The sequence below is a fragment of the Choristoneura fumiferana genome, chromosome 22 (assembly GCF_025370935.1).
Source record: "Choristoneura fumiferana chromosome 22, NRCan_CFum_1, whole genome shotgun sequence".
Lineage (NCBI taxonomy): Eukaryota > Metazoa > Arthropoda > Insecta > Lepidoptera > Tortricidae > Choristoneura > Choristoneura fumiferana.
In genome coordinates this window covers 11,555,811-11,571,072 of record NC_133493.1, presented here as the reverse complement: position 1 = coordinate 11,571,072, position 15,262 = coordinate 11,555,811, and the positions used below count along the sequence as shown (strand labels likewise).

Genomic DNA, 15,262 nt, shown 5'->3' with positions numbered 1-15,262 from the left:
TTGTTAAATATACGTAGCAATCGTAAGGTCACGGGTGAGCAAAATGATTGTTTATAGTTTATTGATTAGAGAGGTTCTAACTGAAGATGCCTCTCTCTGTAGCAGGTGTTCGGCGAATGGGCGCAAGTGGAGGCGGTGGAGCTTGTCAACGACGGCTCGGGCCTCGCATTCGGCATCGTCGGCGGCCGCTCGTCGGGCGTCGTCGTCAAGAGCGTGCTGCCAGGCGGCGTTGCGGATCGGGTGAGTGATAGGGTTTGTGGTGATGGGGTTAGTGGGGATAGGATTAGTGGTGATGGGGTTTGTGGTGAAGGGGTTAGTGGTGATAGGGTTAGTAGTGATGGGGTTTGTGGTTATGGGGTTATTGGTGATAGGGTTTGTGGTGATGGGAAAAGTGGTGATGGGGTTTTGTGGTTATGGGGTTATTGGTGATAGGGTTTGTGGTGATGGGGTTAGTGGTGATAGGGTTAGTGGTGATGGGGTTTGTGGTTATGGGGTTATTGGTGATAGGGTTTGTGGTGACGGGGTTTATGGTGATGGGGTTAGTGGTGATGGAGTTTGTGGTGATGGGGTTAGTTGTGATAGTTAGTGGTGAAAGAGTAATTGGTAATAGGGTTTGTAATGATGGGATTTATGGTGATGGGGTTTGTGGTGATGGGGTTAGTGGTGATGGGGTTTGTGGTTATGGGGTTATTGGTGATAGGGTTTGTGGTGATGGGAAAAGTGGTGATGGGGTTAGTGATGATGCAGTAGTAGCTCTATTAGTTTTACACTTTTACCCCCTAAATCCATGTAAAATCTAAGTAGTCAAAAGAAAGTAAAGGGACAATTGAGTTTTTGTTTTATCGATAAAATTAAATTAAAAATATGTGATATGTTTTTGTATTAATAAAACCATTTTTAGACAAGCAATGCTTTATAGAATTATATTTGTTTGCTTTCTTTCTTATCTACGCCGTGTTCTTACCTGGTAATTAACTTTTTGGCTATTTTTTTCATTACATTAAATACTCTCCAGCCTGTTCAAATTCAAACTGTAATAAAACTTGTCAAACCGTCAAAAGCAAACATTAACTAGCAACAATACTCATAATCATAATGCGCGTAAACTGTCCCAAGGGTCGATGTAGTCCGGCCATCGCACGACAACTACATAACGTCGGTTCACGGTGTAATGGTGATTGGATGAAGGGATCACTTGAGATTTAGCTTAAGTGCTTTGTCGAAATAGTTGCGTATTTTTGCAAACTTTTATTCAGCAGTAGCTGTTGGTCACGACACGATTCCGTCTCTGAAGAATTCGTTTATTTTGCGGAAGCCATGGAATTTTCTGGAATGAAACTATCCTGTCCTTCTCATGGTATAAAGCTGGGTTTCTACCAGAGAGGAATGTATTTGTCACGAACCAAGATACACGCTTTATTTACCTATAAATATAAGCAGCGTTGCGGCTAGCCGTAACATTATGCTGAGTGGGGCCCACTTTATACTATAAATAAATAATAAATAAATATCACGGGACAATTCACAACAATTGACCTAGTCCCAAAGTAAGCTTAGCAAAGCTTGTATTATGGGTACTAAGCAACGGATAAATATAATTAGGTATATAGATAGATACATACTTAAATACATATTAAACATTCGTATTTTTCAAACAAATATCTGCCCCGACGCTGGAATCGAACCCGGGTACTCAAGCTTCGTAGTCAGGTTCTCTAACCACTAGGCCATCTGGTCGTCAAAACTATTCTATGTTATTTTTTTATTATTTCCATCTAATGTATTTTTATGTGTCTCGAATATGTGTAAAAAATGTTTCTCCCTCTGCTCCTTTTTTTTTATTCGACTGGATGGCTAACGAGCAATAGGCTCTCCTGTTGGTAAGAGATCACCACTGCCCATAAACATCTGCAACACCAGGGGTTATTGCAGACGCGTGGCCAACCCAGAGATACCTCAAGTGCCAGTAATTTCACCGTCTGTCTTACTCTCCACACCGAAACAACAATGCAAGCACTGCTTCACGGCAGGATTAGCGAGCAAGATGGTGGTAGCAATCCGGGCGGACCTTGCACAAGGTCCTACCACCTGCAATCCTATGAGCTGAAGCTACTAGAAGGATAGGTAAATGAAGCGTTTGTATTGGTTCACGCCAAACACATTCCTTGCAACGGATCCTCGCACATCTGTGGTAGAAACTGTGTGTACCTACGAGTATGTAGTTTTATCAAAATTTCCATTTGATTCAGGTGTTTGCGTGTGAGTAGCAGACAGACAGGATAGATAGACGACCGAGCTAATGTAGAGGTCATCATCCCAGCCTATATACGTCCCACTGCAGGGCACAGCCTCCCCTCAGAATGAGAGGGCTTGGGCAGTAGTTCCCACGCGGGCCCAGTGCGGATTGGGAACTTCACACGCACCATTGAATTGCTTCGCAGGTTTGTGCAGGTTTCCTCGCGATGTTTTCCTTCGCCGTAAAGCTCGTGGTAAATTTCAAATGTAATTCCTCACATGAACTTCGAAAAACTCAGAGGTGCGAGCCGGGGTTCGAACCCACGACCCTCTGCTTGAGAGGCGATAGGTCAAACCACTAGGCCACCACGGCTTCTAGAGATATAGAGGTATAAATTGAAAATACAAACTGAAATATAGACGCACAGAAAAACCAGAAAAATAAGACCAGCACTGGGAATCGAACCCAGGTCCTCGGTATTCCGTACCGCGTGCTATACCGCTACACCACTGCTGGTCAACGGTACAGACACGAATTTCCCCTATGCACCTCATATCTCAGCTTGCTTGTTTCTTATTTAGCCACTTAAGCAGTGACGCTAGCGACATCTATACCGTAGCCCTCATCGAGAAACTTTTGGCACTCCATTGGAACCAATAACCGTTCACCCGGACAAGAGATGTCGTTACTAAGCAATCAAATTAAGATTGTTTTTTTGGAATCTTTTTGTATTTTTTATTTCAATTCCAAATTTTTACAATTTACAAGACTCTTGTTTACACCGACATAGTAAGCGATACAGAAAATTACGGAGCAATCATACCATAGCTAGAAAACCCAAATAAATTGAAAATACAAACTGAAATATAGATGCACAGAAAACCAGAAAAATAAGACCAGCACTGGGAATCGAACCCAGGTCCTCGGTATTCCGTACCGCGTGCTATACCGCTACACCACTGCTGGTCAACGGTACAGACACGAATTTGGAATTGAAATAAAAATACAAAAAGATTCCAAAAAAAAACAATCTTAATAGAGGTATAAGCTAACAAGTAAGGACGGAAGTATAGGTAGGTGGTTCTTATTACAATGTCATAATGTCTAATTTCGACAAAAGTACGCGTCTTCGTAGATGGCACTAGGTATATGGAATTATGGAATTAATGAATTACTAGTTGTGTGCCGCGACTCATTGCAAAAATGTACACCGAATCCACGAAAAATTCCTCTTTTATTCAGTAAATTACCAATTCCAAGAACACTCAAGTGTGTCAAAGGCTCTTGCAATAATCAGTTCCAATTTCAATCATAATAAAAGAGCCAAGTCCTTTTTTAATTAAGAAAGGCGTGTGAAAAGAATCGCCAAGTTGGTAAAGGAAGTGTCGACGATTTCCGATTACTGCTCTGAGATGGGTTTAATTAAAACACTTGGTCTCTATCAAGTGTCAAATCCTCTGTTTTGAAGGACTGGGTCAGCGGGACAAGTGAGGTTATAGTGCAAAAGAGAAGAAAGAAAAAACATTAATTACCTAGTGACATTTAAGGTTTTTTTTTAAAGGAAACGGAGACGAATGTCAGGAAATGGTTCCAATTTGACGAAAAAATACTTAAAAAAAGTAAAAGGTAACAACCCAGTAACTTAAACTCCAATAATCGGGAGCCATTAAAAATAAATGGGAACAAATGTGGTTAGAAGACCTAAATGCGAGGCTGTTCCGTTCGGGTTCAAATCACGGTCGAGCCAAATATTTTTGTAAAAAAATACGAATGCTTGTTCTTGAGTCTTCAGTATTTAATATCTATTTAAGTATCTAATTTATATATATATATATATATATATACTGTATATTTCGGGTATCTCGGAAACGGTTCAACGATTTTGATGAAATTTGGTAGGTATGTAGGGGTTTTCGGGCATGAAAATCGATCTAGCTTGGTCTTATTTCTGGGAAAATGCTTATTATCGAGTTTTAGCCCGAGCAAAGCTCGGTCGTTCAGGTACTATTTAATAGTTAGGGGAATAATACAGGTACTTATAAACATAAGTGTAACACAGGCTTTGCTTATTCTGGGATTAGGTCCATTGGTGTCAAGTGTCCCCGACATTTGTTATTTGTAAAGGTACTTAGCTAAAAATTGTTTCTCTATTCGATAAAAAGCATCGTGTAGTTTTAATTTATAAAACATTTACAAAATAGTCAAATTACCATTAAGAAAACTCATTTCTTATACATTCGAACCTTCAACGATACTAATAAATTTGCCTCGAAACTGAAGCATTCCAAATTGAAAATAGCTGAAATATTTATGAGAAGCATTTTAACATAGAAATTATCTGCAAATAATGGACGTGACCGGGATAGCGATATCGGCAAGTTGTAAGAGGGACAAGGACGGCTTAATCTTACGTTATTTATGTGTTGGCTTAATGTCCGGAACTTAGTACATTAAGATTTGTTGGTTTTGAGTATTAGGTGTTTTGTAGCTTGCCTTGTGTGTGAGTGTAGGGGAGCTTGTAGATAAGACGAAGTATCCGGGAAAGAAAATGTCTTCGCATGACCGTCAAGTAACATCATAATTTTAGGAAAAAACCGGGCAAGAGCGTGTCGGACACGCCCAGGACAGGGGTTCCGTTGGCAATACAAATCGATTTTAATGAAAATTTGCACTTTAAAGTTTAATATTTCGCAAACAGATCACTGAATAGAAAAAACATTTTAACAAGCCCCCAGTGCTTCCCCAGAACTACCACCAGAAAAAATACTTGGCGAATCGTTTTTTCGTCGAAGGGATTCAGATTATTTTTAGGAAAAACAAACAACGCATAGCAATGCTTAGTACCTAGTATGTGTATTGTATAAGTATTGTATGTAGGTATGTATTTATATATATAATTTGTATTTATTTTAATATTAATGATCTACCCTGATTTTGTGTTTATATTATACATTTTTTGTACTGATTTGTGGTGTGCAATAAAGAATATTTGTATTGTATTGTGTTGTATAACGTAGATTTTTCGTTCAGGATGGCCGTCTGCGCAGCGGCGACATGCTCCTGCGCATCGGCGCGGTGAGCGTGGTGGGGATGTGCGCGCGGCAGGCGGCCGCCGTGCTGCGGCAGTGCGGCGCGTGCGTGCGGTTGCTGGTCGCGCGCCCGGCTGCCAACTCACTGCCGCTGCAGGTCAGTGTGTCTCGCGTGGTGGAGTGAAGGTAGACTTCCGAGTAGAGCGGCTCCGGCGTCACTAACGCAGCGACAGTAACGCGGCGATAGAGCGATAGTATTATGCAGTACGGAAACGTATGAACTATCGCTCTATCGCCGCGTTAGGCACTTGTCCCACCGCCGGACGATGAGCGAGAAGCGAGCAGAGCGAGTAACTAGAAACGAGTGGGCGAGCAGTGAAAAGTGAGTGTTCGAGCACGACTGGCGATTACTCGCTCCACTCGCTCGAGCGGGCGGCCGCCAAGCTAAAGCGCTGAGCGAGTATCGCTGAGCTACTTTTATGCTCAGCGAGTTTTATAGCTCTTGTCGCTGCGACAAAAGATGTAAGAGCGCGTTCTCGCCGGCAGTGTGAACCACACAACCGAATTCAAGAAACGATATTGCGAATAATATATCTCCTTCTCTTACTCACGACAGGACAGAAAATATCGTTTTGTTCGGTATTCCACGGTGTCCCACCCAGCAGGGACAAAATAGTTACTAGCCGAAAATAAAATTTCTAACATGAGTAGACAACTGCCTTAAGGTGAGCGCCTGCGCTAGTGAGATATTAATAAACTCTAGTTAGTAAATAAGTAAATACCGCTAATACACTTCAAACACATAGATGGCACTGTTTCTCGCGTCAGACGATTATGTTTTGGAATTGTCCATCGACTTTTGCAGGCCATAGTACAATACGCACGTAAAAAGAGCTCCTGGCGATATACCCGCGCAGTGAGCGAAATACGGATGTGGGAGGGGGCGTAGGAGCGCGCGAGCGGTCGTTACGCCATTGGCTTGTTAGCTGACAGATGCTCAAACGTATCCCCTCCACTAGCCCCCCAGAGCTCTTTTTACGTGCGTTGACTGGTACCTTACGGTACTACTCGTAGACTGGCTGTTTAGAACAAAACGCGCGGCGCATCAATCATCAATATTACTTTGTCCCGAACGTCAGCAAACTGTAGTGAACTGTTCACAAAACCGCGCGCGCGAGGGAAGATACATGCAGTCTACATAGATGTCAATAGATGCAGGGGTAAAAACGAAACGTAATTTATCGTTCACGATATGTATAGTCGACCAAGAAAGTGCTTTACTGTCTGCGTATTTTGAGCAGCGGTGTGGAGGGTGTGTAATAAAAAACTTTGCGCATATGATGCGTCACTGCGATTCCGTAGCGTCACGGTTTTTTAACAGCAGTGTGGCCACTCCTCTACCCCCTCGCTCCGCTTCACTGTCTAGCTCCACAGCTACGGACAGACACATTTCGCATCTCCGCTCTGTAGGTATTACCCTCTTGCTGCTCTCCGCTCCACTCCGCTCCAGTGGCAGGTGGGAGGCAGCATTAATTCCTTTCTAAATTTTTAGCGCTAAGGACGTCTTGTAGGCTTTTTTAAATCTCGATATAAGGCTTAAACTGACAGTTCTTGTATGGATCTGACAGGACTTAAGACCACTTAAACCTAGATTAAAAATCCTGCAAGTGGACGTAAGTACTACACAATAACCCAAGAAACTGAACTAACTCAAGAAATTGCTAAGCAAAGCTGAAAATCTCGCTAATAACGTCGCTAAACTGAAAACTCATTCAGAATACCCGGAGACGCGTCGCGACCTACATTTTCTAATTGGACGAGTTATGGCGTGACCAAGTCTTTGTCTCATGACGGGACAAATTAAGCTTTGAATAATTTCATTACTTACCATTCATTATGTTAGCGTCGTTGTACAGTCATCAGCACCAATATCTGACACTACAAAGCGTGCATAAATTATCTGATATGACTCTATTTCCAGGGCTGGTAGGACGTGACAGATATTTTTGCACGCTCCGCTGTGGCAGATATCAATGCGGGTGACAGTACAGTCAATTAGATGGGTCACAATGGAACCTTATGATAGTAAATAATTTTGTCTATAAACAATATTTATCGAATGGCTTAAATGTCATTACGACACGATTCTGTGGAGGCTTATTCAAATGGATTGACTGTACGGTGATCTGAGATATAATATTTAACCCCCTGATGGAAGCAGAGGGGTGTTATATTATAAGTTTGAGCTCTCAAGCGGATGGACCGATTTCAATGCGATTTTTTTACGTTAGCGAGTTTCCTTGCGGAGAGGTCCTTAGCTAGCTATCTTACTTGCGGTGTTAATAATAGGTGTCAGCGACATTCGCCTACTTCTTAATTCGTCATAACTATTATTTGCCAACTTTGTAATTGGCCTACTTCTCAGTTTGCCGCTTATCTGAATTCGTTCGTTTAGTAAATGGGCAAATTATTGTTTCGTCAATATCGTCTACTTCTTAATTCGTCATAACTATAATTTCCCAACTTCCAAATTGGTCTACTTCTCAGTTAACTGCTCTATCTGAATTCGTTCGTTTAGTAAATGGGCAAATTATTGCTTCGTCAATATCGTAGTTCGTCTACTTCTTAATTCGTCATAACTATAATTTGCCAACTTCCTAATTTAACGTTTTAAACTTTCGTGATTTTCACTCAGTCAAAATAACACAAACGGGACTTGTCACGCTGAACACATGAGTAATATTTACCTCGACGTTTTAACCATATTACAGTGGCCGTGGTCACGAGTAGACTGAATCGTAGGGTGTCAAATTTGCCTAGCACGGCCTTGGCAATGTAGCGCACCTTGTGAGTCTCGTACCGGTCAAATTAGACTTAAACTCAGTTTTTGTCGTCGATTGGATTTGAATGCGCTCCTTTGATCAACACATTTCCCTTTGGCTTGTGAGGTTGATTAATGTGTTAGGGTGTTAATACAAACGGGACAGTCTCGATCGAATCACGAGCTGTGGACACGCTAGTAATGACCAAGTAAGTATACTTTATTCTTGCTTCTCTGGAGACTGGAGTAATTACTAGCGTGCACGCGTGGCGTTTTAATGCGTGCTTGTGTATTTTACATATTTTTAACAAGAGGGTGCTTAATATAGTTAATGAGGGCTATCGCGAATGAATTCACCGCTAGAGGCGCTAGTGTAGCGTGAGGTCTCCGAAATGTCAAATCTCATAGTTTTTGGGTGAGCTACGCGGGTTTATTTATAATTAGACTTTTTTTGTGAATATTTTGCATTACCTGAAATTAATTATGGCAATTATGCGTTACGGGGCAATGAATGTCTGTGTTTTGAGACAGTTTTGTCTTTTGGAAACATTTGTCCTCCCTTTTTTTCCGAACAAAACGGGACTAACCAACACTGTGGTTGCTGGATATTTTTATGGTACGGTTTGAAGGTGTTTTAAATATGATTTTAATCTTAACTTTGTTTTAACGCCCGTAATAACAGACTCTGAAAGCCACACTTAAAAACCTCACGCAACAGTGCGCCATCTAGTGAGACAAAAAACGATAGCCCTCATTGTGATTCGAGATTGGTAAGTGAGGATTAGGTAACAGATGAGTTAACGAGTGAGAGTTTTCATCGTCACGAGTTTGTAAAACCCTGCCAACGTATATCATACGACGTTTTTGAAAACATTTGTGAGAGAATAGGCAATTAATAACACAAAATTGAAAACAGCGCAAAGTTTTACAAAAATGGCGCGTCCGTAATGCACATGCGTAAGTTTTGTTTTTAATTAGATTAACTAAAATTATCAGGCAATGGTTCTACGCGTTCTGCCACTGCTACGTTTTTGAATATATAAAAGGTAAAAATCATTAAAATCTGAGATAATTAAATTACAGTATAATTACAATCAATTTTGCAAATTCATTACGTAGTTTTGTTATATTTATACATTATTCTACGTATAAGTCGACTTTTTTTGTCGTTTAAGTAAAACTCTTCGCTTGTAAACGTTTAAAATGAAGAATGAAATAACCTGTTACAAAAATCACACTAGTGCGTTAAAATGAACTTACGAATCATGTATACATCCTTTGAAAGTGAATTTTTCGAGCAAATGTATTGAAAATAATATTTTTTAGTCATGTAGACCACGGTTGCCTTTATGGGGACTGTGCACAGTCAGCATCAGAAGTAGATGAGTGTCTGTAGAGCCATAGCCGCTTATCCACTTCCGCTACTGGCTGTTAAATTAGTATTTACGGACGATTTTATTTAATTAGTTTTTAACTGACGGAAAAAAACGGAGGAGGTTTATGATTTTTTTTCATACAAAATTAATTTCAGAAATTCTGTATTACATTAGGTACTTCCTACTTAGGTAAGTATATTATAAATGCGAAAGTTTGGTGTGTGTATGTTTGCAATTCCTTCACGCTAAAACGGCTGGACGCATTTGGATGAAATTTGGTACGTAGATAGCTGGACGTCTGGAATAACACATAGGCTACTTTTTATTCCGATATTCCCACGGGACACGGATAAAATCTTGAAATTTTGGACAGTTGTAACATAACTTAATGAAGACTACTATTTAAATTTTGGGATTTCCCAGGGGAATTTTGTCATCATCATCATGATCATGCCTGTGCATCATGAGGCACAGGCCTCCTCTCAGAACAAGAGGGCTTGGGCCATAGTTCCCACGCGGGCCCAGTGCGGATTGGGAACTTCACACACACCATTGAATTGCTTCACAGATTTGTGCAGGTTTTCTCACGATGTTTTCCTTCACCGCAAAGCTCGTGGTAAATTTCAAATGTAATTCCGCACATGAATTTCGAAAAACTCAGAGGTGCGAGCCGGGGTTTGAACCCACGACCCTCTGCTTGAGAGGCGATAGGTCAAACCACTAGGCCACCACGGCTTTAAACGGCGGGGGGAATTTTGTAAAATCCCGGAATTTCAATTGTAACTACCAGATCAAATAGCCGCGGGTAAACTCTAGTATTAAATATTTCAGATAACAAAACGTTAAATATGGCAAGATAAATTATATCAAACAATGTTATTGTCTTAGCAAGCGTTTATTTCATACATTACAACTGGTGTCAAATTGCCGCGGAAAGCCGCCGGAAGTGCGTTGTTTATCCCCCACCCGTGTGACGTCACTTCCGTAGGGTGGGGGGATGTAATGAAGTACAGTGTGTTTGTTCGGGCTGTATGGAAGCGTTGCTAACAAACTTGTTAAAGTAATGAGTATATCACAATGTCACTGACGTTATTTTAAGAGTTCCTTTCGAAGGGTTCACTTCACACGAAACCTTGTCGGCTTGGGCGTTCGTCTCTATATGGTATAATATGACATATTATATACCTAGCAGCAAAATCGTCAAAGTCATCATTATCATCAGCCTATTTACGTGATACGTCCCACTGTTGAGCACAGGCCTACTCTCAGAATGAGAGGGCTTGGACCGTAGTTCCCACGCGCGCGGGCCCAGTGGGGATTGGGAACTTGACACACACCATTGAATTTCTTGGCAGGTTTGTGAAGATTTCAAGATGGTTTGCTTCACCGTAAATCTCGTGATAAATCTCAAATGTATTTTCGCAAAATTTAAATTAATGACAATTTTTCATTTGTATTTAATGTTTTCTGGCGTAGGTTTTAGGCGGTCTGACCTAAATCACCCTGTAGGGATACAGGGTGATTTAGGTCAGAAATAAGACTTTTACTGGATAGTTTTATGACGTACATATGTAATGGTTCAGTTTAAGTCTATCTTGGCACCGTTTAATGCCTTCTGGCGCCGACGGTCTGAAGAAATAAAGATAAGTAAATAAATGTCTTAGCTAAATTCTAGGAATTTCTAGATAATTATGCAGTATCACGGGAATCCTTGCTTTTGCTTTTTTTCCATTTTGCTAACGGACTTCCAGGCGGGAGGAGCGTCTTCACCCTTATGTTGAGTGTTCTGTTAGCCCGCACGAAGCGGTTTGCTTCATCTTTCATAGTGCGAACTGCTAAGGAATGGAATTCGCTCCTGCCGTCTGTATTTCCGGATAAATACAATCTGGGGCTCTTCAAGGCTAGAGTGAATAGGCTGTTACTGAACCAGTGAGATACACCTTTGGCCTCATGTAGAGGTACAAAACCCACATTTTCTTATTTACAGCGACCTGTCACTGTCTATCTTTTAATCTATCTAAAGCACCTTCCAATTTGGATGCGACATAAAATCACTAGCCTAATGGTGACCACTCCCTTTCCGAGTTTGATCCTTGCGCCCTGCGACATGACACTGTAGTAGTTATTACGAGAGTTGTCTTTTATTCATAAGGTCGCGGGTGAGCAAAGTAATTGTTTTAGTTGATTGATATGGACCTCCGAAAAGTAACGCCTGATTCAATAAATTATTTTTCTTAAACTTATAAGGAAAGGTTCCAAATTGGTGGGCTCTGATTTGATTTATTTTGATACTTTTGCCCACGATTCCATCTGCGAAAATTCGTTTATCGTATATCGCGGGAATTGAGCAATTTTTCGGGATAAAAACCGGCCAAGAGCGTGTCGGACACGCCCAAAATAGGGTTCCGTAGCCATTACGAAAAAAATAAGTAATATTTTTCTAAGGATTTCGTATTTTATACGGAATCTTCCAAGTTTAGGTATATTTTATACCTTAGGCTGCTATTTACTCTTAAACTACTAATCATTCTCACGCAAACTTAGCCGTTATAGTTTTCCTTGCTAAAGTTGAATATTTTGCAAATATATCACTGAATTGAAAAATAAAATAATTTCAGCAACCCCCTAATGATTTCAAAAGACCTATCCAACGATACCACTACAAGGTTGGTTGAGAAAAAAAAAAACACCCCACTTTACGTCTATGAATTTTTTTTTTTAATATTTATTGTACCATTTTGTCGGCATAGTTGACATACATATTCGTGCAAAATTACAGCTTTCTAGCATTGTTAGTCCCTGAGCAAAGCCGCGGACGGACAGACAGACAGACATGGCGAAACTATAAGGGTTCCGTTTTTGCCATTTTGGCTCCGGAACCCTAAAAACTATTGAGGTGTGATAGATAACAAACTAAAACAGATTTACAAACTTTCGCATTTATTATGTAAGTGGGTGTTATTATGTGTGTTTGTTTCATGATTTAAATTTACAGCGCGTTGGTATAACTGAATAAACAAATAGATATCCGTTAATTTCGCAACTAACGTTTGGCAACCTGATTCATTTCGCAACTTTTCATTTCACAAACTCTAAAACTGTACATATTTCAGGATTGATTTCAGGGCCGTCGTGTAGAACACTTTCGGTTACGTTGGGTTAGTTTTATATAAACATCCTGAAATGTTTACAGTTCAGAAATATTAAACAGTTGCGAAATAAAAAGTTGCGAAATGAAGCAGGTTGCCAAACGTTAGTTGCGAAACATTAGTGAACCAAACAAATCCCCATATTAGAGAGAAGTCTAAGTAACAGACTCGTATTGTTAGGCGGCGTTCTATATTGGAAGTAACGAAAATGTCCTTCGAAGTTTTTTTTGTTTATTCCGCTTACACGCTGTCATTACTCAACCGATTGCCTTGAAATTTTGCATAAATATATCATGTCACATAAGTACTAAATATTAGGATAGCTTTTAGGTTGCGTTTCTACCATAGTTGCGCGAGGATGTGTTCGTTCACGAACCAATAGAAACGCTTCATTTACCTATCCTAGCATAGCATATCTCTGGGGATACAGCAGGGCTACTACGAAACTCGAAACTCGATGTTCGTGTCGTGCGGTCCCTTTCGCTCTCGTATTAAATAGTATAAGTGTCAGTGGGACCGCACGACACGAACTTCGAGTTTCGTAGTAGCTTTGCAGCTGACAGGAGTGAGGCGGGGAGTGCTCAGAGGAGTTACAAAAAAACCATAAAGAGAAGAAATTGAAAAGTGGCAACTGTGGTGTCCTCCCTTTTTTGCTCCCTGGTTTGAAACGGCTGACACTACAGAGTTGCCACTTTTTAATTTCTACTCTTTATGGGCAAGCTGTATTCGGGTTGATTCCTGCCGCATCCTTTCGCCACCGACCTACGCGACAACACTTCCACCCTCACCATTTAGATGGTTGGCGGTCCTCTACTACTGTGCGTTTTTCCAGAAATTTCCTGCCTCGCGCAGCAAAACTCTGGAATGAACTATCGCCTGCGGTATTTCCGGACCGTTATAACCTTCAAACTTTCAAGAAAAGAGCGTACTCCTACCTTAAAGGCCGGCAACGCACTTATGACTCTTCTGGTGTTACAGGTGTCCATGGGCGACGGTAATCGCTTACCATCAGGCGATCCGTCTGCTCGTTTGCCACCTATACCATAAAAAAAACGAATTGTTTACACACGAAGTCGCAGTCGCACCCCGCTGCGGAGACTAATCGACATGTTCTATGTCGCGTGTTTGGAGCTTGAACAACGACATTACTAATCTGAAATCAATAAGCTCAAATGTCAACAAAGCGTCACCGTTATTGATAGTGTTAATTATTGCGTGAACATTATCCCTGTGGTTTCAATGGTTTTAATCGCCAGGAACCTTTGAGTCCACACGCACAAACTACTCATCATAATTTTTTTTAAATCTTTCACACTAATTTTTTTGCTTTGAGGCTCTGTTTCTACCGGAGATATGTACGAGGGTGTGTTGCGAGGAATATTTGTTTTTCATAAACCAATTAGAAATAAAAGAAAGAAAGAAAAAGTGTATATATTCGGCGATGCCATTTTGGCTACGAAACCCTAAAAATAATTGCTAGCTAGTCCAGGTATTTTTGATAATGATAGATGCTCCTGTGTGTGTGGGAAACCGGTGGATGCAAGTGGCGAGTCGTCATTCATTGTGGCGTTCTAAGAGGGAGGCCTTTGTACAGCAGTGGACGTCTCCGGCTGATGATGATGATGATGAGTGGCTACTGTAGTTTAAACTTGGATAGTTTATTCTGATTAGTTAGGTTGATTTGGCTAACTTGTCCATCGCGTGACGGCCAGTAACGTAGCTTTTAACGATCTGTCGATTCGGATCATCGGTTTTGTAATTAACAGTTTCACTGCTGGCCGAATTTAATGAATGTTTTCTCTTCTCAGTCGCTTACTCTTGCCAGAGCAGTCGTGGTCACGTGAAACGCTCGGTAGCGCTTCACTACCGTGCGCCATTTATCCCTTGCTGAGGCCTGTCTGCGCATTGTTGAGGGATTGTCAGTCAACACTTGATTTGGTCCGTCCATCGCAATGGTGAACGTCAACGTGATCTGCTGCCATTCACCCGACCCTGCACAACCAGTCGCTCCACGGAGTTCCCCCACGTCGCGGTAACATGTCCAAAAAACTGGAGTATTCGGGAGTGCACTGCCGTTGATAACCTCTCGCCGATGCAAGTTCTTAAGATGGAACATTGGTGCGGTGCTGTGTCAGGAGACGCGAAGCAGTCTCCTCCAACACACATTTCTAAGGCATCAATACGCTGCCGCTCCCTTTCCTTTACCGTCCATGTCTCGGCCCCATATAAGAAAATGAGGAACACTAGTGCTCTTACTAGACGGATTTTGGTGGTCTTGGTTATGTTCCGAATGTTTTTTATCAGGATTTTACTGATTTTACCTTTGGAGTGGGGATTTATGTAACGCTCCTTTATTGTAAAAATCAGCTAAGTGCAAATCGGGCGCGCGCACGGAGGGTTCCATACAGTCAAGAGGGAATACATGCACCATAAAAATAAGCTGACGACCTGTTTAAAATTGTAAAGTTGCTGCCAGAAAAGTTACAAATGTATAAATAGTTATAAATTATATATTTTTTCCTTAAGATCACAGGGGGTTGGCCGATTAATTATACAGATATATTTGTTGATATACTCAGTAAATTTTATGTTTATTGTATTGTGTTCCCTAGATGTTTAATTTGTATAGATATTTTTTGTTGTAGCCACGA

At 41.0% G+C, this 15,262-nt stretch overlaps 1 protein-coding gene across 1 annotated transcript in view; it reads left to right on the top strand.

Moving 5' to 3' along the window:
* LOC141440425 (multiple PDZ domain protein-like) overlaps positions 1 to 15,262 on the top strand; it is a gene marked incomplete in the record, with an annotated part of 268,707 nt that overhangs the window by 30,024 nt on the left and 223,421 nt on the right. The window contains 2 exon segments of the mRNA XM_074104949.1: positions 103 to 240; positions 5,267 to 5,422. Of these exon segments, the coding sequence (XP_073961050.1) occupies positions 103 to 240; positions 5,267 to 5,422 (294 nt within the window).